At 41.2% G+C, this 26,227-nt stretch overlaps 1 protein-coding gene across 1 annotated transcript in view; it reads left to right on the forward strand.

The window, feature by feature from the left end:
* Window positions 1-26,227, forward strand: part of LOC108794455 (casein kinase I) — a 69,285-nt gene that overhangs the window by 888 nt on the left and 42,170 nt on the right. Inside the window, exon 2 of the mRNA XM_018565493.1 lies at window positions 21,892-21,977. Within this exon, the coding sequence (XP_018420995.1) occupies window positions 21,902-21,977 (76 nt within the window). The 5' untranslated portion in view covers window positions 21,892-21,901. The remainder of the gene's footprint in view (window positions 1-21,891; window positions 21,978-26,227) is intronic.

Consider the following 26,227-nt stretch of genomic DNA (forward strand, 5'->3'; position numbering starts at 1 on the left):
TATCCCCCCCCCCCCCCCTTATTTTCAGTGTAATACATCCTTCATTCTGTTCTGTATTCAAAGGGTGGGGTAAAGGCCTGGGAAAAAAAATGCAGAGCCCACCCCCTTTGTTCTCTGCTGGACAGAAAATATAGATTTTACTACATTACTGAAAGTCTCATAATGTGAACTGTGCTGGGTTATATTGTGAGTAAGAGCAAAATTCTGTGCGCTGGCTAAACATTACATAATCAACAGTGTTATTCACACTGCCGTGTGTGCTGCATCTGCTGTTGGTCCAAGCATGAATAATTTGTGGCATTAAAATGACTCTACCCTCGTCATACCTTATGTATATATGACCGATTTGTATGCTGTGTGTGAGATTTATAGGAGCAGACACATTGATATGCATCATTATTGTTTAATGCATTTTGATTTTGTCCCACTTCTGATAGAATTACAATTTGTTTCTAACATGATAACTTGAAGGACTTGATGTTGTGATTTACTGGCTGGGGTTATATGTCAACAGTGTCATGTTTGTGTACACACAGTGCCCAGAGTCAATCAATTGCTTGGTGACCCCCTCCCCCCCCCAAAACATTGTATAGCCTTGGCATGCCATCCCTATAGGAATACTGATCTGTTGTGTGTTTGTGTACGTAACACTTATTTATAAACAGTATATGTAAATGTTATAATGACTGCTTCAACCATCCTTCTGCTACTTTCAGTCCAGCCTAAGACAGCCTTTAAAATCTTGTGTTGTGTATGATAGCGATAGAGACCAGATGTCATGGCTTCCGAGAAAAATATAGTAAGTGCAGATCCGTGTTACGGAATCATGTATCTTCATCACATAATGACAGGAAGAGAAAATTGGTTCTCAGGCTGATTGACTAGAGGTGTTTTGCTCCCTCCCCCAAGCTGCTTGGATTCAGGTTTGTGTCCATCCTTGTTGGGTTGGAAATGAGTGCAACTGTATACCACAGATAGAAGGGGGAAACTGGTTGTCCTGGTGACCAAATGTAAGGCCTATCAATCTGCAGTCTAGGAATAGGCTGCTGGATTCCATTTAAACCTAAAATCACAGAGGACATTTGTTTTGGGACACATTTATGTAGTAAGAATGACGTTTTGTTATTATGTGACTATGAATTCCCTCTGTCTGGTTGCATTGTATTCACGCGTGGGTGTATATATCTCAGCTTGACATCATTTTGATTATAATCCAGTTAAGAGCAGGATAAATCCTGTACCGAAAGGGGCACTAATTTAATACGTGTTTTGTATGTGCCCCTAAGGTCAGCTGTTTGATTTCTACTGGGCAACCTGCACATGGGTGTTGTTAATTTCAGATGCCTCTATCAAAAGTTTTAGTAGGATGAGGGCAGATAAAGGAAGAATCGGATCTTTTGCCTGCTTCATAAGTCAAAATATTGTTTCCCAGCTAAGCCTTTCATTTTCCTGTTAGCTTTCAGTGTAATTTAGAAATGAAAATGACCTTTTGCAGCTTGTTCCTTTTGAACTGCTGTGTACATGAGAATAATTTAGGGTATGGTAGGCTTGTGCCTCTAGGAAAAGGTGTCCGCGCCCCCCCTATATCCATGATGCTTTGTGTCTCATATGCCTAAATGCTATGTTTAACTATTGTCAAGTGTTATCAAATTGATATTTCTATTTTCCTAAAAAAAACAATCTTGGCAGGAGATGGGGAAAAGTGTCAACCATTAGATAGTGAAAAGTATTCCATTCCTCCTTTTACACTGTCTGCAATGGGCTACATTTCTAAAAAGCTGTAATTTTGGTGAATGTGATTATCTTTTCTTAAAACAACCATTTTCTTGAGACCTTGGAATATGAAATTTGTGTAGACTTTGCAGTGTAATAGTAATTTTCTTCCTTGTGACTTTACACATTGTTGTGGCTTTAGAGCCTTATAGAAACTCATTATAGCCATATAGAAACTGTCATAACAAACTGCCATGAAGATTTATGGTAGGGAAAGTATATTATTGCCAGTTGCATAGAGCAAATTGTAGAATTGTGGTTATTTTTTCACTTTCATTATTGAAAATGGTGCTGCAACATGTTTCTAAAACATGTGTTACATATACTGGAATCAAGTCTATTTCTACCATTGGTATATTCAGGTCACCAGTCTTCATCCAGCCAGCCCCAACACTGGAAAAAGACACATGGGCCCTGGTTGAGGACAGCAACATTTCATGGTGGTGGCAGTCTGACCCGTGTATTACTTTTTTGTAAGCATATAATAACTTTCCTTTTACACTACATGTTCTGTACACTTTCATTTTGTACAGTTATTAGGAACAATGCAATCATAAATATGTGAGGTGGACTGTGGTAGGTTCATTCACCTATTCACTTAACACCTAAAAAATTAAATCTGATCAGCTGCTGTAGGCAGCGTGACCATTTTATGAGAAAAAAAGGGACCATTTGCAGGATTGACTTGAAACAATTCTAGTATTTGAACTGTACATGTATTCGTACACCTATATATCAAACCTAACAAAGTATTGGAAGAAAGGCATTGGTTTGGTCCAAACTTGGGACTGTCTATCCAGGAAGAGGACAGTTGTGAGCTATGTCCAGGAGGCATTCACACCTCCATCTGTGGAATGCAAAGCTTGCTCAACTGTGTCCTGTGCACTATGATCAGTCGCCTACTAAGTTTACATCTCATGAACTGTACATGTTCACTGCTTTTACATTATCCTATGTGTACAGAAATGTAAAATATACAACTTCAAATGTTGGTGTATTGTAGACATCAGATACTTGTAAACCTGTACCTATTACAGATATACCCAACTAATGCCCAGGCTTGGTAGCAAGCACCTTTTGACATGCTCTTCTGCCAGATCCCCAGTGGAAAGCCTGTTAAATGTAGGTGTGGCAGAACACCCCTGGCTCCAAAATGTGATATTTGGTGCTTGAGAGACCAGTTGCTAGGCATATATGTATTTGAGCCTGTTTAGACCTGGGTAGTTTTAGAAAGTCCATAGTCACATAAGATTTCATGAGTATATGGCAGTGGGGAAGCAGTGTATTAACAACCAAAATTTTATTTTAGTTTTTGATTGCAACGGGAAGTGAGAGGAAATCTCCCCAAAGGGAGAGCAATTCTTATAATTTGTCTCCATTGTAAGATTTCCCCTTGCTCTCATGACAACTTTAAAATGTTGGATTTCTGCTCACCTTCTGTTTCAGTGACAGTGGTCACCAGGACAAATACGGTGGATGATCAGTGGGATGCAAAAAAAAGCCAGGTCTTTACATACACCTTAAACACAAGAATCTCCAGGTGCCTGCTTCCAAGTTTTGTCATGAGTTGGTTAAACGCCAACTCATAAAGTACAGGTTTACTTTAAAAAAAATAACTATACTTTTAACTGTTAACCCCAGCTGTGTACACATTCAAGTAATAGCCAACATTACAGAATTTATATGGAAGAGGGCCCTGGCATAAGAGCTATGCTGGCTGGGTAGCACTCCTGTCCTGTATCGGCAGTCTGCATGGTACTACGTATGTGGAATTCTTCTCAATAGGCCCTAGTGGAGAAGCCATTTATCTGGAAACATGCAAGATGACAGATTCTCAATTCTTTCCAATGGAGAAAAGATGTGCATGTGCAGTACTGCGCAGCTCACTGAAGCACAGAACTGGCCAGTACAGGCTGTGGTTTTTAGTTCTGCTGATCATTTGCTAATTTGAGGTCTGAAAAAGGGACTATTACTGCTATGGGGAGAGCTGTGTGGGCAGAATAAAGGTATCGGGGCACTTTTTATTTAAATTTTTGAAAGGTTATAAATTGGTTTTCTAGTTATATATTATCTCTGTATTCCAATGAACAGTATAAGGTGCATCTTTAACATTGTTGTCACAAATCATTATTTTTCAGAAGCTGTTTGATTTTATATTCTCTCTTTGACACTCCATTTGGCACCTCTGAGCAAGGCAGGCAAAAAAGGATGTGTCAATTGTGTGCAAACTTACTTTATTTGCTCTGGTGACTTCACTACTTTTTTAGCTGCACTGCAATGCATGGTATTGCGATATCGTCTGTTGCGGTGCAATTGGAAGTGTGCTTGGGGTGCCATTCAAATGAATAGCAACACACCACCTGCACTGTAACGCACGGTAGCGTGTGTTAATAGCACATAACCGCACTATTAATGCAAGGCTATGGTGTGAATGAGTCCTAAAAAAAAATGCATTTAGGTTACCAAAAATAAAGTTTCCTTCACCACCAAAAGGCATGTCGGGACTGGTCTGGGAGACTCACAGCCACAAAAGAACCAGAAGACAAGTTTGAGAGTCAACAGCTTGCATGATGCACAGGACAACAGCTTAACAATGGTCATAGAACGCAAGTCTTACTTTCAACTATGTAGAGAAGACTTTGAGCTGCAGGTTTGACAGATCGAGTGGGAGTGAGAAAGCCATTGATAAGTGGCAAACTAGAGGCTTGCCTTTGGCAGGAAGCAATGCACATGAACATGTGTAGGAAAGTGTTATGGACCAATGAATCAAAATTCGGAATCTTCAGATACATTGTACATGGCTTTGTATGCCATTGAGTAGGAGAAAGAATGGTTCCTCAATGTGTGACACCCAACGGTCAAAGATAAGAGAAAACATACTGATCTGTGGCTCTTTTGCTGTACCCAGAGTCAGTTACTTGGCACCCTGGACCAAATGCATTTGCAGTCTTGGTTCTGTTGTGATTTTGGGCCTGTCAGACCTGTTCCTGACAGAGTTTCCTCCTGTTTCGACGTGCCTTTTGGTGTTGAAGAAAACTTTTTTTGTTTTTGGTAATCTAAATGCATTTATTTTTTAGGGCCCATTCACACCATAACGTTATGCTAATTACATGGTTCCACCTACCATGCTTAACATTGTGGGAGGTGCATTGCTGTTTATTTGAATCACACCCCAAACACATTTCCGGACCGTAATACACTCGACAGTGCTGCAACGCCTAGTTCCACAATAATATGCATCGTGGTGTGGTTACAAAAAAATGCATGCACTGTTATATATAAAAATATATTTTTGGGCAACCGTGTCGCATTGTATTGTGGTAACGCATATTGGGGCACTGTTTGGGGGAGTCAATGACTGAGAAAGATCTAGGTGTTCTGGTAGACCAGAGATTTAATAATAGCATGCAATGTCAAGCCGCAGTTTCTAAAGTAAGGAAAATACTTTCTTGTATTTAAAGGGGTCCAGACTCCAGAGAGAGAGAGACACACACATAATCCTGCCCCTGTGCAAAGATGGGCACCTTAAGAAAAGATTAGCTGCACTAATTTGTTCTCTGAAGAAGAGGTGATTTAGGGGGGGGCATGATCACCATGTATCACTATCACATAAACAGTCCATATAGTGAGCTTGGTGCCAGTTATTCACTTTAAGGTCACTGCAAAGGACAAGGGGGCATGCTTTGCATCTGGAGGAAAAGAGGTTTAACCTTTGTATACAGAAAGGATTCTCCACAGTTAGAGCTGTGAAATTGTGGAATAGACACCCCTAGGAGCTAGTTCTAGCTCAGTTAAGTTAAAAAAAGCAATCTGGAGGCAATCCTAAATGCACAGAATATTACTGGAAATTCAGTTCTAAGTATATTACGCACCAGAGATTGTTGATCCAAGGAATATCCGATTGCCTTATGGGATCAGGAAGGAATTTTTTCCCCCTGTTGGAGCAAATTGAACCATGCTTTTATAGGGTTTTTTTTGCCTTCCTCTGGATCAGAAGGGGGTAATTGTGGCGTTCTGTTTAGGCTTTTTCTTTTTTTTTTATCCTCTTCTTCTATAGGTTTATAGGTTGAACTTGATGGACTTGTGTATTTTTTCAACCTTGCTAACTATGTAACTATGTCAAGTGCAGTGGCGCAAAATTATATATTGCAGCTTACCAGTCCTTTGATGTGGTGGGTGCTTTAGTTTTTATATTCTCAGGTTATGTAGATTTTCAGCAAGTGCATACAAATTGTTGATCTTGCCAGAAATGCATTGTCCTCGTCCCTTCAGTATCACTCCCATGTAAAGGAAATGAACAACGATGTTTGAAGTCCAGCCTGGGTTGCAATCATGCTCCCTCAATAGACACAGTGGAGAAGAGAGCCTAGTCACAGAGGGACAGGAAATTATATTCTTAGGATTATCAAGTGAAAATAAAGGGAAAATGTCTATAAAAGAATCTAATGCCACCACCTTTCTAAAAGGACTTCTAAACTGCAATAGAATAGATATTTTTGTTTTTGGGTTTCAATATGCATTACCCCAGTAGCAGATGAGAGACAGGTAAAAGTGAAAAAGAACCTAGCGATCCGTCTGAAAAACAAATCTAAAATATGGAACTTTTTTATATTTAATAAAACTGAAAACATATTTAACATTTTGTTTTGGTGCCTTGAGCTTTATAAAAAAAAAAAAAAATGTACACAAAACTAGAGCTGCAGCTAACGATTATTTTCAAAATCGATTAGTTAGCCGATTATTAAGTTCGATTAATCGGATAAACAATAAAATACATTTTTAAAAAATGGCTCCAGTAATGGACTACTAGTTTGTATTGAATATGTTCCCTTCAGTCCTCTCCTGAGCTAATCTTATAGGTGCTGTGGCATTCTCCTAATTGTGTACAGAAAGGTAAAATTACCTATTGGCTATTAAAATGTTTTTCTGTTTAAATCTGCTGTTTGGTTTATTTTGCATATTTACGATAAACCTTTATTTTGAAGTGTTAATGTATGTGTTAATTATTTAATCAACAGTCACATGCATCCCATCTGACTACTCAAGAAGAACAGGACTGTTTGCTTTGATCTCCCTGCTGGTTGCCAGGAGCATTGTTGTTAAAAGGCTAACATGGAATCATTGCTGTATAATAGGCTTTTTTTCTTTTTGAATGTCATTGTGAAAACAAAATGATTGCACTGGAAGCTGTCATCAAATCTACAGAAATCATATTTAATCCTCTTTTTGCAAGTGGTTGATGAGCTGGGTCCTACCCAGAGGGGGTGCAGAACGTGTAAATGTCTTGTTTCATGAGGTCACAATATCAGAGAAAAACTGTCCTTTACTGGCTTTGTATTCACATTATATACTTACAAAATAGAATTTGTTTTTTTCACATCTCTTTTTATTTAGCTGATATCTGCTGTGAGCCTGTGCCAGTCAGGATTAAATGGGAAATTGGCTACCAAAGTTCTGACTTGGGCTACTAAATACTATACAATAGATGAGGGTCCCTGGTTCTGATTGTGTTCTAGTGCATTAGAGGTTTATCTGTGCCTCTGGCCCACAACATTGTGCGTGTTTTAGGCATGCAGGTTGTCAAAGAATGGGTTGTGATATGGGGGTTTCATGGGATTATCCTGACAGTTTGCCCCTTTTTAATATGTCATAAAGCTTTCCTTGTATATATGTATTTTTAGGAGGCTTGCTGTGTTCCTACAAATCCTATTGGACATTGGAAGACTGACAGCTAAAGACATGACCCCCAGAGGTATTTTTAGTTTCACGTAATGGTAGATAGAAAAAAACTGCGCTAGGAATCAAATAACACTCTAAGAGCAGCTGTGCTTAATAGGTGAGTACACCCAATATAGGAAAAAATAAATAAAATAGCACTGTGCTTCAAACTCAAATTATATTCCTAAAATGTGAAAAAAATAGTAAGAAATGTGAAATTGTCACAAAGTGATAAACAATTTTGTGTTATTCACAACACCTGTGTTGCACAATGCCTGTGCTGATGATGGTAAGAAAAAGCTCTAGGTCTAATGGTCTAGACGCTATAAACCATAAACATGGGGAAAAAAAACGTGCTATTACATCTCATAAAATGTGTACATATAGAAAATCCTGTGTTAAATCTCACAAGTGATGTACAACTTCCTCATTAATCAACATAACCACATGTGAAGTCCATTACTTCTGGATACAATAAAGTCCTTGAAATATGTGAGGATATATCTTCCAACTTTTATAATCAACACCACGTCAGTGAATGCAAAAACAATTGGTGAATCAGTGCTCTCCAGTCTCCACCGTGCTCAAAGATAAGATCTGGCCGCACTCACCGACTCCTATTGCTCACCATATTTCAGATGAACAATTAGCATAGAGAGAGAGAAAAAAAGGCTTACCATAGTGTAGTATGTCAGAATAAATGTATTTAAAATGCACTTACAATTAAAATAAGGCAATTGCACATGGATTGTGTCCAATGGAGCTCCTGTCTCTATGATTGCAATGCCTAGGTGGGCGGATCTATGCGAGCATTGCAATCATAGAGACAGGAGCTCCAGGCCTCCAATGGCAGCACCAATATTTCTGTTATGAGAGTTGTTTAAGACACATGTGGCCTGAGGCATACATGTAAGCGAGGGTAAGATTAGAATGATCGGGACTTTGCAGTACAAGGTTACCAATATCGGCTTGTGACTGAACCCGGCCATACCAGAGGTGTAGCATTTCTAATGGCCGACGCCTGGGACATGCAGTTCCGTGCCCTGGGTGGGTGTTTTTTTTTTTTTTTTTTAATGTACAGTGGGGTAGCCGGTGCTCGTTTTTGTACAAGTGATCTGGGTGACCTTACAGCCGCCCAGATTACTTGTAATTAGCCTGCTGGTCCATCCCCTGCATACACTACTCTGCTGAAATTTAGAGCTGTGTGTGACCCTACCAGCACTCCCATTGCTGCAGTTACCTAGATGTAGTCACTGTTTGGTTGACAACTTGCGTCCTGTCTCCTAGTCGCTTGCAGTCATTGTTCAGGCATACTTACAGCTGCAGGCTCTGGCTGTCAGAATACAAAAGCCATCGGAGAACAATTCCCCCATGAATGCTCAGCGTGAATGAGGAATTGAGCATTTTTTTCTCATTCAGCATGTGGGCCTGATCAAAACTAAAATGCCTATAGAGTGGCCAGCATTAGGCACCCTGTCTTTGTCATGTTTTAAGTCAGGAGTGGACAAATCAATATCAAATTCAGGAGTCGGCTCCATTGACAACTAAAGAAAACCTAAGGCACCAGTTGTAATTTTTAAAGAGCAATTGGCTACCTGGCTCCTGGGACTTGTCCAGCCCTGTTCTAAAGTGCTGTAAGCTAGGTATATGTAAATGGAAATCTGTTACTTTGAATGCAGTAAGGGCTAGCTCTGTAAGAGCAGAGGTGCTTCCTGTTGCTCAATTTCTGTGCTTGCGTTCTGCAAAACATATTATGTTCACTGATAAGAAATGACGTTAACACTAAACAGGGCCGTCTTTAATACTGATTGGACCCTGGGCAAACAATTTCTTGGCCCCCCCCCAGCCCTAACAGCAGCATACTGTTGCCCGCAGCGCTCGGCCGGCTGTCCCTTTTTCTCCTCCCTGCTGGGACACAGAGCAGCGCCCAGCGGGGAGGAAAGAAAGCAGGGATGCGCTGCTGTATCAGCAGAACAATTTTACTTTTGGCATTTAGCCAAAAGTGCCATTTCCGGCCGATATCTTTTGGCGACTGATATATTGGTGCAACCCTATCTTCATCTGTTTCCTATGTGATTTCTGTTTGCTGGGTCCTCACTGCCGTCCGAGGTCCCATGATGTGCCTGCAGGGCTGTCTTCAGTGCCTCCTTGTTCTGCGGCTCCCTCCTCACAGCGAAGGCGACTGCCCCTTTTGCCCTGCGTCAAAGACGGCCCTGACACTACATAACGCGTGCTAAATGATTTTAGCTGTGGTATTCTTGCCCAAGTGACAGTTACCAGTATAGTGTGTAATTCTTCTGCTTTGTTCACTTGGTAAAGTATTCTACTATATGTGGCTTAAATATTAAGATTATATTAAACTTGCATGGCTGGATAATTTGCATAAAACAGCCATGTATCTCTTTGATCAGGTCATGATGTACTTTCAAGATCCTTGGTTTTGCATGTAGCAGACTGGTAGTAAGTTTTGTTGTCTCAAGGCCAAAAAAAATGAAAGTTTCTAAAAAAATAAAATGTGTGTGGGGGGGAGGTGCAGGGTACAGTTCCAGTGGTTGTGTGGGGGGGCGAAAAAAAATTCTGCCCCGGGCGCCCAGAACTCTGGTTACGCCACTGCTCAAGGCCAGTAGCATCTGATGGATTTCAAAGGTAATTGATATTAATATTCAATGGCTCTTCTAACTCTAGCATAGTGTTCTATGGCGTGGGGGGGCGTGTTACCTAAAGTTGGCTATAGGTGAGTAGATGTCCCTCTTCAGAATGAGAGAACATCTATCCCTCTTCTATGTTGCTGGAACCCACCACTGTTTTACGTGATTTACTTCATGAATTGAAGCAGCTTCATCTTTACCCTTCCCTGTTCTCATCCACATTGCTCCAAGTGCTTATGGAAATGTGTACAGGGAAAAACCATGCTATTAAAACATCTTGGCAAAAGGTATGTTTAATACTATGATAAAAAAAAAATAAAGTGCTAATTGGGGTCCTCAAGGAGGCTATAACAGTAGTTTGCTGTAAAGCTACACTTGAGCTTTAAAGAGACCCTGTCACCAACTCAAAAAAAAAGGTAAAAGTACTAAAATATCAAGTATTTTATTTTGGACCGACTGGCTTTTATTAAATCAATTTGTCCACCCCTATTTTAAATATTTGTAGTGTTTTTTTGTTTTCCATAGTGCATATTTTTTTTTTTATATACTTGTTGTGCCTTTTTGCATGTGATAGAAAAGAACTGCCCCAGTAGAGTCAATTTCCTAGCACAGCCCCCTCCTTTTTCTTATGGGAATGTTTCCATGCTCTGCACTGGCCCAACATTGATGACCCCCCTCCTCACCTCCGTAAATAACCGTGGAGTGTAGCTGCTGGGCAAAGAGCAAAGTGGAATACTATAGAGCAATCTTTTTATCCTGGAGGAACCCTTGAAATAATGCATGCAAAAATTACCTACAGTTAATGGCACGTTTTAGAGTGAGCATTAAGTTGTAGAAGGTTTTAAATACATAACGAATATTGCATACCTAGTGTCCTTAACGCCCTTCCCTTGATTAATAGGACAATAATAATGCTGAAATGAAGCAACTGATAATATTTAAAAAAAAAAGACACAGCTTGAAGAAAATGTATTGTCCCCTTACATTGGTAGTCTATGAAAAAAGAATCACCTTTTTTACAAAATATTTTTTTTTTTTTCCCCCTAGAGTGTAAATGTGACCCATTACATTTAATGTTAGTGGGAAAATAACCCATTTTGGAGATCATTGTAGACAGGAGCTCAATCCACCAATGCTCAAGAAACCCCTGGCAATCTCTAAGAGTCATAGCTCCGAGTCTGCTGGGCATGGTGACATTACAGCCAAGATGGCATTGCCTAAGCTTTTACAGGTAAATAACATGCCTCAAATGCATGTATGGTATGATCTTATGATCACATCCATAAAATCCCCCCAAAAAACACTGATATTCTTTAACCACTAGAGTTCCAGCCACCATTTTGAAACAGAGGTGGTATAGCTGCTATTCATCCCAGCACAGTTTTAAAAACAGAGACAAGTCTCAGAGGCTCCTGTTTGCCCCTGCCAGCTGTCTGACAGCCCAGGAGCTGAAAAGATCAGCTTCTGGGCTTTCAATGTCACTACAGCTTGCTACGTAGGCATGAATGTAAACAAATTCTTCCTGCGATCCTTGCAGCCCTGGTCCTCCCCTAGAATGTCTGAGAAGTAACCACAAATGTCTGAGAACACGTGACACTTATAACCACTGTTGACTTTTTTTTTTTTTTGCAACCAGTGTCCCAATGGGGACCTTTTTTTTTCTATTCCTATCTGATAGCCACAACAGGAACTGAGAGGAAATTTCCTGGTGGTCAGCAGGGTCACCAGAACTAGTGTCCCCATTGAAATATTTCCTATCTATTAATGTTCTGGTGACAACTAAATAAATATCTGACCCCCCCCAATGGTCACCAGGACAAGTAGTAAAGGTTAATATCCCGTTATTAACCACAACCAATCAGCTGCAAGCAAAGTTGAGATATCCTGACAGTGGCTGGTGGCTGCTGTCGGAATACAATGAAAACAGCGGGGATTCTTCCATCCGCGCTTGTTAAGTAGGGTTTACATGGTTAGAATTTTTTGTAGGACGAAATAGATTTTGGAACATTTGTTAGACTCTTTATTAGTTGATGGGGTCAAAATCGATGATCATTTTCGTCTACAGGGATAAAAAAAAAGTTGGAGCGTGTTGGGAAATTGTTCTCGATTGAATGCAATTTTTAGTTTTAGTTCAGGAACCTCCATTAATTCCAAAATCAAATGTTAAATCAAAATAAAAATCTCAACAAAATTTCAGACGACAGTCATCAAGTGTCAAATGGCATTATCAAGCAATCTGACGAGATTTTTTTTGTACAAAGATTTGTTTAAAAAATTCCAGTCTATAACCTAAAGTGTTGATGGAGGAATTTTTTTTTTCTGGCTGCAGGTTACATAGTTACATAGTATTTGAGGTTGAATAAAGACATAAGTCCCTCAAGTCCAACCTATTGTGTGTATGCATTTATGTTTGAGCAGGTGTGTTGAACAAAGAAAATGCATCTTGTATACCCAGCTTAAGGACTTATTCCAACATGCTACATTGCAACACTTTAGTATGCATAGGTCCTTTAAAAACAATGTATATCTCCTCTTGCCTGTGCATTTTGGTGCTCCTAAAATGCAGCAGTTGCAAAATGCGAATGAGCAAGTATTCAGTGCAAATGCTAATAAGCTGTTAACCATGGAGGATCAGGTTGCTTATTTCGGGCCTTTCTGTACCCTTTTTTTTTTCTGGGCTGGTTGCTAACACATGAGGAGAGGGGGTTCTGTTTACAAGGGATAATTGCTCATTGGTGGTTTAGAGCTCCTCCTGAGGAGGTTTTATCATACTGGAAGTTGAAGGAAGAAGGACTTGTTTGTACAGCTCTGTTTACAAGAACTGCTATAAAAGTACTTCACTTCAATCTGAGAAGTTGTGAGGTCCTTGGAAAAGGTCTGTTTACATATTTTGTTAGTGCTGAAAAAAAAGTAACATGGCTGTATGAAGACACTCTTTACTTTAGATCAATGGTTCTCAACCTGTGTAACCTCAGGACCCACATTTTGTCCTTGGACATTAAGTCGTGACCCAAGTCGTACCGCACTGGAAGGCACGGCATTGTGGTACCATGCCTTCTGGTGCGGGCGATCGAACTGTGGGTGTGAGGTGCGTTTGGGGTGCCATTCAAATTAATGACAATGCAACACTCCTTCCACACCAATATGCGCGATGGGTGTGAATGCATGGCAAAGTGCGTTAATCGCACAGGACTGTGTGATTTACGTACTGTACTAGTTTGAACGGTCCCTCAAAAACACCAACAGACACACACAACCACAGACATAATTTCACACTCTCACAGTCATTCTGACACACACAAACATTCACATTCCAAAAATGTTTTTTATAAGATCCACCCAGTCTCCCTTGCGTGCGCTGTAGTGGTGCCAGGATCCAGAATGTGATGTCACTCCGGTCCAGGCACCTCTACAGGGCACGCGAGGGAGCTGTAAGCAATGCAGGTATGGATGAAGCTCCCTTGTGGCCATATCCCCAGCCCACCCCACCTCAAACTGAGACCCGCCACCGGGCAGCATATTTTGAATGGCTGCTTGGTGTGAGAACTGACAGTGCTGCGCTAGGGGGAGGCAGAGGAGCCTCTCACCTAGAAAAGTGGAAGGCATGTGGCGACCCACTGAACACTTTTGGGTCACGAGAACCAAGGCTTTAGATGTTGTTCACTCTTCCTGTCCATTCTAAAAGCACAGTCATGGCCAAAAATATTGGCACCTCTCCATTTCTGTCAGATAATGCACCACTTTGCATAGAAAATTGTTGCAATTACAAATGTTTGGCATTCTCATGTTTATTTCTTTTGTTTGTAGTGGTATGACACAAAAAAGTGCAGGACAAAAGAGCAAAGCCTGACGCATTCCACGCAAAACTCCAAAAATGAACTAGACAAAATTATTAGCACCCTCATATAATATTTGGTAACGCAGCCCTTGGAAAAAATAACTGAAATCTTATCGCTTCCTGTGACCCATTAATGAGTTTCTTACACCTCTCTAAAGGATTTTTGGACCACTCTTCTTTCTTTAACTTCTCCAGGTCTCTCAGATTGGAAGGGGTTTTTTTCCCAACTGCTGTTTGAGATCTCGCCACAGGTGCTTTATGGCAGTGGTCCCCAACCCCCGGGCCGCGGATTGGTACCGGTCCGTGGATCAAATGGTACCGGGCCGCCCAAGGAACGTGTGCGACTTTCCATGGACTAGAGGTTTATTCAGATCTGGACGCATTGCTGTCCAGTACTCTCCAGCACTTTGTCTGTAACCATTTCTGGGTGCTTTTTGACGTGTTCTTTGGGGTCATTGTCCTGGTGTAAGACCCATGACCTCTGACGGAGACCCAACTTTCTGACACTGGGCTTTACATTGGTTGTACTTGGATTTCATAATGCCATCCACAGAGTCGAGACATTCAGTGCCTGAAGCAGCAAAGCAACCCCAAAACATTAGTGAACCTCCACCATTTTTGACTGTAGGGATTGTATTTTCTTTCTTTAACCACCTCCCGTCCGCCGATCGTGGAAAGACTACCGGACGGGAGTCTCCTGGATGCGTGAGGGCGTCTTTAGGCGTCCTTCGTGCCCGCTTGCGCGCTCCCCCTGGCGCGCACGAGCGGGAAACTGCCTCAATTTTAAACAGCCAGCGATGGCCGTTTACATACAAGCGGTCCGGCGTCTGTAAAGACGCCCGATCGCTTGTATGATACAGGTGAGGGTGCGCCCTTACCTCTGGTACTTCTTAGCACCCCATGTGATAACAATAAAGTTAAGTGTAAAAAATAAAATGCTCACAAAATAAATAAAAATGTACACACGCAAAACAAAAAACCACAAAAATGTTTTAAAGTCCCTCACCCCCACATAGATGCGCAAAAATGCGCCTACACGCAAAAACGACGATTGCTCCAATGATGCCGCACGTGTTACATTTAGCCGCGAATGTCGCAATGAGAGCAATAATTTTAGGGTCATCAATCACTGATGACCCTAAACTGATGAGCGGTAAAATCTTTTAAAGCGTCGCCTCTGACCAATTTTGGCTATGGTGGGTTTTTTTTTTTTTTTTAAATTTTCAGTACTATTTTCATTATATAGTAAAAAATAAAAACCCCAGTGGTGATTAAATACCACCAAAAGAAAGCTCTGTGTCCCAACAAAATTGTATAAAATTAATTTCAGTACAGCGTTGCATGACGGAATAAGCGTCAGTCAAAGTACCGCAGCGCTGAATACTGAAAAATGGCCTGGCCAGGAAGGGGGTGTAAACACGCCAGTCAGCAAGTGGTTAAAGGCCTCATTTCTTTTTCTGAAAACAGTAGAATGATGGGTTTTATCAAAAAGCTGTAATTTTGTTTGGTCTGTCCACAGTACATTCTCGCAAAAGGATTTTGGCTTCGTCAGGTAACGTGCTGGATTAGTGTGATCCTAGTTCATTTTATTAGTTCATTGCTGTGCGTGTATAGGCCAATGCCTTGGCTGGCGCTCGTGCAGAAAGTTTCTTGGGCAAACTCACCGGCCCAAGTGGCTCCGTCGGCTAACGAAGGGGTGAGGAGTCCGGTGACGTCACGGATATCGACGCCACCGGACTCCTCCCCCCTTCCCTTCGTTAGCCGACGGAGACACTTGGGGAAGGGGGGGAGGAGTCCGGTGACTTCGATGTCCGTGACGTCACCGGATCGCCGACGGGACTCACGGAAGCCGGCGGAGAGGTGAGTGTTTTCATTAGCGATCAAAATAATTTTAATCGATCAAAAAGTTTAACAATTAATCGAGAAATTAATCTTTAATTTCCACAGCCCTATTTTTTTCTTCACTTTTTGTGTCATACCAATACAAACAAAATAAATAAACATGAGAATGCCTAAACATTTTATAATTGCAACAATTTTCTGAGCGAAGTGGTGCATTATCTGACAGAAATGCAGGGGTGCCAATTTTTTGGCCCATGACTGTAGCTTATCACACTAATAAAAGGCTCAGAAAATGTCTAAAGAATCATTATAGTCACTGAGTAATTTTTTCTTTAAATTGACACTAAACTCAGGTGTTACATTTTTAGATTGTAAGCCCTCATGGGCAGGGTCCTCCTTACCATCTTGTCTTGAATTGTATTGTAATTGTAATGTCTTCCTTATATTGTAAACCGCTGCGCAAACTGTTGGCGCTATATAAATCCTGTATAATAATAATATAATCTTAAAACTACATTTAACTTAACAAAAATTTAGCTTATTTGTGTATCAACCAACCTAGCAAGCAGTAGATATATGCAAAAAAAACAGAGTTTAATTATACTTTTATTCTTACTGACACTGTCCTTCCGGGGGGTGGCTAAATTTTTTCCCCGTGGTCCCTGTCTGTGTTGTAAAGTAGCCACCACTCCAAGATTACTCTCGTGATGGAATATGATTTCAATACAATTTTTAACAAAATAACAGTGAGATTGTAGTCCATCCTGGGAATGAGCTTGAAGCGGAGGTTACTTTACAACACACACGGACCATGGAGAACAAAAGCAGCCACCCTGCAGAAGGAAGGAAATTCACCACTTGAGTTTAGTGTCATTTTTAATTTTCTTTTGATAACTGTATGAGGAGAATACATAAATATATTAAAGAATGCGGTATACATCTTAGTATTATAGTTATTCATTAGAAAATGAATACACGTGTTCCAGGCTTGTTGGCCAGTGGTTCTGGATGCACAGCTGACTGAGGGCATAATGGAATGCTTTGCATGGCTCTGGCCACTATCCCAAAGTGAGGGGTAAACACCTGTATGTTTACCAAGCATGTCCATTTGTCTGTGTATGTATATCTTTTATTTACTCTGTGGTCTTAAAGCAAAATGCTGTGACCTACTGCATCAGATCTACCTCCTGTACTGAAATTGTATTAATTGTATATAAATCCTGTATTATAATTCTGATGAAAGGGAAAAATCTGGTTGACTGGTATGAATCACTGCATTGTTTTTATTGGATTACATTTTACTATTGATATTGCTTATTAAAAAAAAAAAATTATTTCCTCCTTTTTTTTTTTTTTTTTTCTGTACTTTTGAGAAATGTAAAATTTTTGCTATGGCCTCTGCCCAGAGATGGACAGTTTGCCCACCTGTTTTTTTAGAATAAGAGTATCCCATTAACGCGTGGATGGTGTACTATTTCATAGAGTTTACTGGTTAAGGATGTGTACGGAGGTGCAGCACCACCCACATCCTTTTCCGGGAGTCAATTGATCTTGTGAATGTTGCCATTGATCATCAAATTTGAGGGAGATGTAACTTTTTTCCAAATGCCATGTTTAGTGATAGTGCATAGTAACAGGTTAAATTAATAGCCAGCCCCACTGCTTATTTGTCGACTTCTGTCCTCCCTGCCTTCCTCCCTGTGTGCTTACTGTATGGACATATGATATCTGGTACTTCTGGCTATGGGGGAAGGCTTCTCTTCCTCCCACAATTCTTCTCTGTGTGCCTAAATGACTAATAGCTGCCGTGTGGAGGCAAAAGGGAGAGTCCCTAGCCCTGTAAGATCTGACCAGACTGATAAACTTACACAGGGTTTTTTTGCATTGCTCCAGTTGTCTGAGGGATCAGAGTAAGATTTGGAAAAGTAGCTGCGGTGGAAGAGGTGCAGATTATTGCAAAGCATAGGTTCGTTGTAATTCTCCATGTACAAAATATTTGTTAATACTGGCTATGGATTTGGATGATCATCAACTGATAAGACATCCAATCTGTATAAATAGGCCTTATGTCTTCTGCCATCTGAAATCAGCAGGAAAGGTGGTTTAAACTCGCTTACTTTTGTATGATCGCCATTGTTTTCTTTGAGGACAAAGCCAAAATGTTTTCTTTTTATAAACCCATGCCAGGTGTGTGTGGTGTTGTTGAAGACTTCCCCTCTCCCTTCCTGTTCCAGTGACAACTCACAATTGTGGATTATACCTCTTTTTCAGTTTCAATGACCATAGTCCCTAAGGAAAACAGAGGGTGTAATACATAAACTTCAACCTGCTCCTGTCTCCATTGGGTATGTGCAGAAATTGATGGACCACTTGACTGGGTGTGTTTATACCCAAAGCTGTTTTTAGGGACATCCTGTAACTGTTAGGCCTGGTTTACACTGAAGCGTTTTTGAGCAGTAGGAAAAGCGCTTTTAAACACCCGGCACAAGAAATCCCATGATATTCAATGGCTCCTGTTTACACCTGAGCAGCAAAGCGCCAGTAGGAAAACGCTAAAAGCAGAAAAAAAGTACATTAGCTTCTTTTGGCAGTTTCAAGCTTGGTTTTCCCACATAGACTTATATCGAAATGCAAGAAAACGCGCTGCAGAAGTATGTTGAACATTTGCGTACACGCGTTTGTCCATTGACAGCAATGTTTCTTAAGCTGCCAGTCAAAACGCGCGTCTTCATGTGCGGACAAATTTGCCAAACGTACAAATAACCACACGCTGAACCTGTGCGTACAAATGCTCAAAAACACTGCTGCCAAGGTGTGCACCAGGCCTGAAATCATACCTTCAACAGCCCTCTGAAGTTTATGGAGAACACCTTCTAGTTGAGAAGTGGAACTTGTCCACTGTCTGTGATGTCCTCCACAGATTAATAAAAGCTTGCCCAGGGAGGAACCAACATTCCCTGTTGACAGATGATCCTGTGTGGTTTGGCAAATTGCTCAGCAGCTGAGTGCTCTGCTTTGTTTCCTATTTAGCCTTATTCAGTCTTTCATAAAAGTACACTGGGTGTCATGCAGTATATTGAATTGTATTTGCATACATAACTTTACAGCCTGTTTACATAGCACTGAACTAAGACAAGATTTTTCTGTACACAGTATTTTATTGGGTAGGTTACTGTTGTTTGTGTCGATAATAGGTTATTCTCCAACCTCAGCTGATATAATTATCCCTCTGCCTGTGGTTTTCTTGTAACCTGTGCTGACTGTTCAGTAGGATGTCATTGATAAACCTGCTTTTATCTTACAGTATCAACAAAGGTTGGTAATAGCTTCCTGCTTGATTTGCTCACCCTGAATTGTTGTTCTGGCCTGGTTTTGGGAAGATGTAACAAATGTTCAAAGACTGTTCAAGAAACACAAGTGGTGATGTAGCATTCCGAGTACAAAAACTATTACTCTTTACATAGTTACATAGTATTTGAGGTTGAATAAAGACATAAGTCCTTCAAGTCCAACCTATTGTGTGTATGCATTTATGAGCTGATGTGTGCGTGTATATGAGTCCATGTGTGATTTTTCTCTTAGCTATACCTGTACCCCTGAATGTTCTGGTCTCCCAGGAACTCGTCCAGGAGTCTCTTGAATGATTCCACACTCTTAGCTGAAATCACTTCCTGTGGCAGCGAGTTCCAGACCTTAACCGCTCTAACTGTGAAGAACCCCTTGCGCCCTGTGTGGTGACATTTTTTTTCCACCAATTTTAGGTTGTGCCCTCTGGTCTTTGTTACAGAGCTGACCGTAAAAAGTTTGTTACTGAGGTTGCTGTCACCCTTGAATAGTTTATACATAAAAATCATGCCCCCCCCCCCTTAATCTCCTAACCTCCAACGAGAACATATTTAATTTTAACAACTTTGTTTCATAGTTCAGATCCTCGAACCCCTTAATGAGTTTGGTTGCCCTCTTCTGGACTTTTTCCAGCTCAAGGACATCCTTTCTGAGTATTGGTGACCAAAACTGGACCGCATACTCCAGATGTGGCCGAACCAGTGATCTATAAAGAGGCAAAATTATAGACTTGTCCCTGCAATACATTCCCTTCTCAGGGGTGTGGGAATTTTAGAAAAAACTACTTGTCCAAGGACTAAAGCGGGGGCCGAATCTACTTTTCCCTCATGACAATCTACTTGTCCTGATACAAAAATGCCCTCCGCTCCATCCCCAGTTCTCAGCGCTCCGTCCCTGCCCCACCGCTCTCGGCGCTCCACGCCCTCCGCTCTGTCCCCAGTTCTCAGCGCTCCGTCCCCGCTCCATCCACACCCCCTGCTCTCGGCGCTCCACACTCCCCGCTCTCGGCGCTCATTTAAGAAAAAAAACCCAGCCCTGCTACTTGTCCATAGCAGGGCTAAAATAGTGACAAAACAACTTGCCCGGCGCCCGGAACTACATGTCCCGGGCGATACAAATTCCACAACCCTGCTTCTTAATGCAAGACAGGACTCTGCTAGCTTTTGTTTACAGCAGCCTGGCACTGCGAGCTGTTCTTCATTCTGCGGTCTATAATGACCCCCAAATCCTTCTCTGTTTCCGACTTCCCTAGTTGCATACCCATGTGTGTATAGTCCATTTGCCTATTTTTCCATACACAATGGAAGATATCAGTCAGAATGATTTACCAGCTTGTTGAACTATAACTACATGCAAGCAGTGGTTTTCAGGGCATTTTATCAGTACAAATTATCACTTGGCACACAGCAGTTGAAGGACCTGTTCACATCTGGCTTTAGCATGGTTGCATTGTTGGCTGGATAGCAGCTTTAAAGAATTTGCCTAGAATTGCTCTGTAATGGCCTGTGTTGACAGGCTTTTGTTCATTTCCAGCAAAATCTGCATAAAGCATGTCAAATGCACCTGTCAGTAAACTCCTAATGATCTCAGAAGTGTCCTCATTTACTGCAAGTACAGGGTGTGTTTGCAAATAACAGATCCTCAACAGTATCTAATAAGAAGGTTTGCTGGCATGTCGTTACCTACCAGTTTATAAGACTTGGGAAATTTAAGGATAATCCTACTTTAATAAAATGTCATAACTCCTAATTTGGCAATGCCAAAGTTGATTTCAAGTCCCCATTTGTGGCCCTGAACCACAACTCTGCTCTTATTTTATTTCACCAACTGTTTCAAAACCTCCACTTTTGTCTTGGGATAGGTCCACTCTTTCACGGCTCTTCAGAGACTGGACTTGCAAAAAAAGAAAAATCAGAGGAGAGTTGTGTTTCAGTGAACACTGAAAACACTTGATTTTCAATTAATGATTAGATATATATATTTTTTGTGAACAGAATTTTCTTATTGATCTTGCTTCCTAAATAACTAGTTTCTAGGAAACTTTCTATGTTGTGGTTTCATAGGAGAGGTGTGTGTTATATATATTTATTTATTTCTGTAGTCACTATCTTTACACCCTATTGACCTGTCCTGCAAGTGATCTAACACTCTATTATTAAGGTTAAAAACAACCCCTTTAAACAATGGCTGTTTTCTTGGTTTGGGTGCCCTGTGTAAATGCATTTATAGCCAAAACCTTTTGAGTTCTGTTTTAATAATCACTTTATGAACTATGTGGTAATTAAGCATAGTACTCTAAGGACAAAAATGGAATCTCTTCTGATATGTAAATAGTGTGGTTGCAGATCTCTCCCTCTCCTGTTCAGCTGGAGAGCACCTGCAAACTGTCAGATGGGCAAAACTTTTATTTATTTTTTTTCCCCTCTGAGATTCCTGAACGGAATGTTCCCCTGCTTGGCGTGCTGGGTGCTGACCACATTCTTGGGCAAATGGTGAGCTGCACTGTGTTGCTCGTTGGACAGAGAACAAGTGTCTAATGTCAGTGTGTTTCTCTAGCTGTTTATTGTACAGTTGTTTTTATTTACATAAATACTTTCTTTTTCTACAAATTATTGGTATACTTTGTTTTCTGTTCTTTTTTTCTGTATTCATTTTCTACTTCAGAAGTTTGGCATATACAGACAAAAGCAATAACATTTCTTTTTCCATTTTATTCATGTGTTCCATAGGTTAAAAGATGGAGCTCAGAGTGGGAAATAAGTACAGGTTGGGCAGAAAGATTGGAAGCGGCTCCTTTGGAGACATCTATTTAGGTAAGCTGGAATTTTCTTTAAGATTATAACACTACATGAATGTGAAAGGACTTTGATACGTCTGACCGAAAATGTTCCCATTGTCTATTGACTTCTGTTAACTCCTGAGCACCATCACACAGAATCTGCCTACAAGTAAAAAATGCACACCAGTCTGTTCTGTGTAGTAAACACAAGTTTCTGCTGTTTTTGATGCTGTTGAGATTTCACCCCTCTATTCTGGGGCTCTCTCCTTGAGGATTTTATTAACCCTTGCAGTAGGGCTACCCCCGCACTACAAGAGTTAACTGCTCTGTTTTTGTCTAGGTAAAAAAAAGTTATACTCGCCTGATCCTCCGAGCCAGCTTGCTCTTAGACTGGTCCCTTTCTCCTTGCTCCCCCTTCACTGCAGCGGTCTAAAGTCATCACGTTCTGTACGCTGTGTATAGGACGCCAAGGGCCATACCATCGCTGCAGCATAGGATGGGAGGCTGCAGGAAGCGCAGTGACAGGTCGGGTGAATAACTTTTTTTTTTTTTTTTTTTTTTATATAACCTAGGCATAAATGAGCAGTTAATCCTTAGTGTGCCCCACTGCAAAGGTTAATAAACATGTGTCACTTAAGTTCTGCTTTAAGTAGTTGTGGTTAATATGCACATTTATTGTTAGGTGATGGGGTTACAATAACATTCTATAAAAATAAGGACCTGTACCTGTGGTTATAGCAGTTACTCAGGTCTGTGGACTCTATCCCCTGGTTCCATCATGCATACTTGGACCTATACCCCAAAATGGCTGGGGATTTCACTTCCCTCCAAGGGGCCAATTGTGAGCAATTGCTTTCAAGCAAATCATTTTAAATGATTCATTCTGAATAAGTTGGTTGTGTATGGCCAGCATAAGGTTGCCTCAGATGAGCAGATCTCTCAAGATGGACAATAATAGCTGTGCCAGTCATGGTCAGCTTAGTCTGGCTGTAGATTTATAGATTTGAGACTCAAATGTAGTGAAATGTTGAAAAAACTTTGTAGTATATTGCAGCTTACTAGTCCTTAAATGTGGTGGCTGCATTATTTTTCTGGCTTTTATTGCTTCTTTATTGTCCCGTGGTGGTCCCGCCAGTTTTCCTCAGGTAAAAATGCCCACATACTGTATTTGTATCTAAGGAGGACCTGCATTGTCATCCTAGGACAGGAAGTGTTTTAGGACTACAGAGCACCTTCCCTTATCTTAACACCATAGGGAGGAGGTGTTCTGTAGCACACAGGGAACTGTGAACAATGAAAACTGATATGTCAGCAGATAGAACAGGAAGTTATTAGCTCACAAGCTTTCATGCAGAATCAGCACTAACTGAATGCAGATAGGTAGATATAGCTAGTGTGTGTATATAATATAATTTATATATTTAACAGACCAAAACATAATGGGAAATAAGGAGCTTATTGCAGTTTACACTTTATATCAGCCTTCATATTAAGTAAATGGAAGACCTGTTTCTTATTATAGGTTGTGTTTTTTGCGTGATCTGTAGGAAAGAATTTGGATCTAAAATAAAGCTGACAGGGTAGTGAAGTGTGAGGGATTTTTCATGTAATGGGTATTTGAAAGAGAATGTTCAGACTGTTGGAAGTGGTGTCTGTGTAGATTTGTAACATAGTGACCCATATTCTATGCACGGATGTTTTTCTGGCTCAGACCTACAGGGTCAGTGTTTCTATTTCTGGGTGTTCTTGGGTATAACATCTGACTGCCTTCCATTCCTGGGTCCCACAGGTCTCCTGTGTCTGGAGGCTCTGCCCCTATGCTGCCCCCTCCTCAGGAGAAAGAGGATATTTATGGTGGCTCTGGGAGTTCCATGGGATTATGCTCTGTGCAGACATTGGACTTAAGTATTGACTGTTGGACAGGGACAAGAAATGTAAAGACGGCTCAGACCTGACATAATCAGGTGCTTAGCTCATCCAGTCCTACATAAGTGTGTATCCTGAAAAGCTCAGTACAAATGGTTCATTACTTAGAAACACAATTGAACTGAAGATGTGAACTCTGTCACCCACCCAGTCTACCTTTTATCTTACAGTCTGACTGTAAATCGCTTATTAATAGTCGTGTTAAGCTGTTAAATATTTGTCTCCCCTGCTTTGTGTGGTTGCATTTTGTTAGAACCGAAACATATGGGAAAGTTATTGGTTGTATATGTGATACCTGTTAAGTGCGTATGCTGAGGAACAAAAAATGGTAATTGTGTTTTAGAAGCAAGCAGGATGGATGTATTTTTTTATTTTCCCCCCCACACATAGGAAACCTTCTGTCAAATTACAGATGGGTTCCACAAAGCAATGTTATCAGTCTATCGAATATGGTGTAGGTTTTCCGACTGTCCTCCCCCCCCTTTATTCCTGTTTGGGGATAGTCTTTCATTGCAAAGGTGGAGCTGGAGTAGTATTCACCCGTTTTAGTCTGTCTTGTGTGACTGATGTGTCCATTTGGATAGGAAGCTCCATTGCAATGTCCATTTACAATTATGCCTAAGGGTAGAGTGGGGCCGTGCAGATCCGTGCGGCGTGCATGCCCGTATCGGGCCGTTCCCTGGAAGGACAGGTGCTGCGTGTGGTTGTACACAGCAGCCTGTTCTTCCCTGTGGGAGGACGCGGCCGTACGCTCACCTGGGCTGCACATCCGCGTGGGTGTCCGTGCTCGGATGAGCACGGACACCTGCCTGGATGTGCAGCTCGGGTGAGCAAAAACAGGCTGCTGCTGCTGCTACTATCACACGCAGCACCTGTCCTTCCCGTGAGCGGCCCGATGCGGCCGTGCACGCCGCAAGGATCTGTACAGCCCCACTCTACCCTGTGTGGATGAGGCCAAATAGAAAATCATCATTACATGTTCTAACCAATGTTTAGATCAGAAGAAAACCTTATACTAAATGCGCCAAAAGTTCTGAGAAGTTATGATCAACCAGTATTGGGGGGGGGAGAGATAATGATTAACCAATATGTAGTTTATGATTGCTATTGCATTTAGGATTAGTGCAGAAACATGCACATTCAGGTAATTAGAGTGGTATAGGGCTGCCACTTCTGGCCCTTCTTGTAATGCTAGTTGCTTGGCTGTTAAGCATATCAAGAAAGTCAGAACTATGTGCACTTGTCCTGGGTCAGTAGCCCGAACGATTGAATCAAGAGGATCTTCAGGTCCTCAAGGTAGCTAGCAATGCTGCAATGGCAGTTTCTATTATGACCATTTTCCATTCAAAGTAGAGCTGCAACAACAATTCAATTTAGTCGATTAAAATCGACGATCGAAAACGTTACCAACGTTTTCAATCGTCGATTATTCGGCTATCTATTACATAGTTAGCTGCAGCCCTAATTCAAAGATACACTGTCACTACTCCCATTAATGCAGGCACATTTCATCCTGTAAAAACAGTGGTAAAGCACATCATTTTTGCTCCCTTTCTTGAATCAACAAGTTAGTCCATTTTAAAGCAATGTTCTCCAATGCTTTGTAAAACCTTCGACCCTTCAGCGTGTGTCGGAGGCTTATTCAGCCTACAGCTGCTCCCCATTAGTCCACCACTGCTGCAGTGATCTGTAGCCTCGTGATCTGGAATGACTGCGCACAGCCTGTCTAGGGAAGTGTTTGCATTTTGCAATCTCTGTACATTGTACCCATGCTGAGCCCCAGGATTACATGCATCTGCTGCTTGCACAGCTCATGCATGTGTCTGAAGACAGACTGAGCTGTCTTTCCAGATCAAGACAAAGCTTTTCTGCAGGAGTGCCGAGTGTGGGCAGCAGCAGAAGTGTCGGAGGTTCCACAAAATGGGGCGCACTTACTGGTTCAAGAAAGGAAGCAAGAGTGCTTCATTACTTTTTTTAGCGGATGTAATGTGCCTAAATCTTTGGAAAGAGTGACAGGATCTCTTAAAGAAACGGTCCCTGTAAGATCTTACAGAGGTCAGATCATCTGGCTACTGCTGTATATCTATAGGCATCCTGTGTAGACCGTTCTGGTATAGTTGACCATCCTCAAGGGCCAGAGAGGAACTCTAAATTTTTTACATTATCCTGTAGAGTACTATAAGAGTACTTCCTATACGATTTAAAGCAACATTAAAACTTTTGTGTTTTTTTAACTTTTGTTGTTTATGGGGGCCAGACTTACTATTAAAAATTTGTATTCCTTATCTTTTTAATTTTTTCGTTCTCCAGTGGTATTTAGACTGCTCGCCCCCGCCCCCCTTTATCCCTGTACGGGTG

Source organism: Nanorana parkeri, unplaced genomic scaffold, assembly GCF_000935625.1.
Source record: "Nanorana parkeri isolate BGI_ZX_2015 unplaced genomic scaffold, ASM93562v1 scaffold852, whole genome shotgun sequence".
NCBI lineage: Eukaryota > Metazoa > Chordata > Amphibia > Anura > Dicroglossidae > Nanorana > Nanorana parkeri.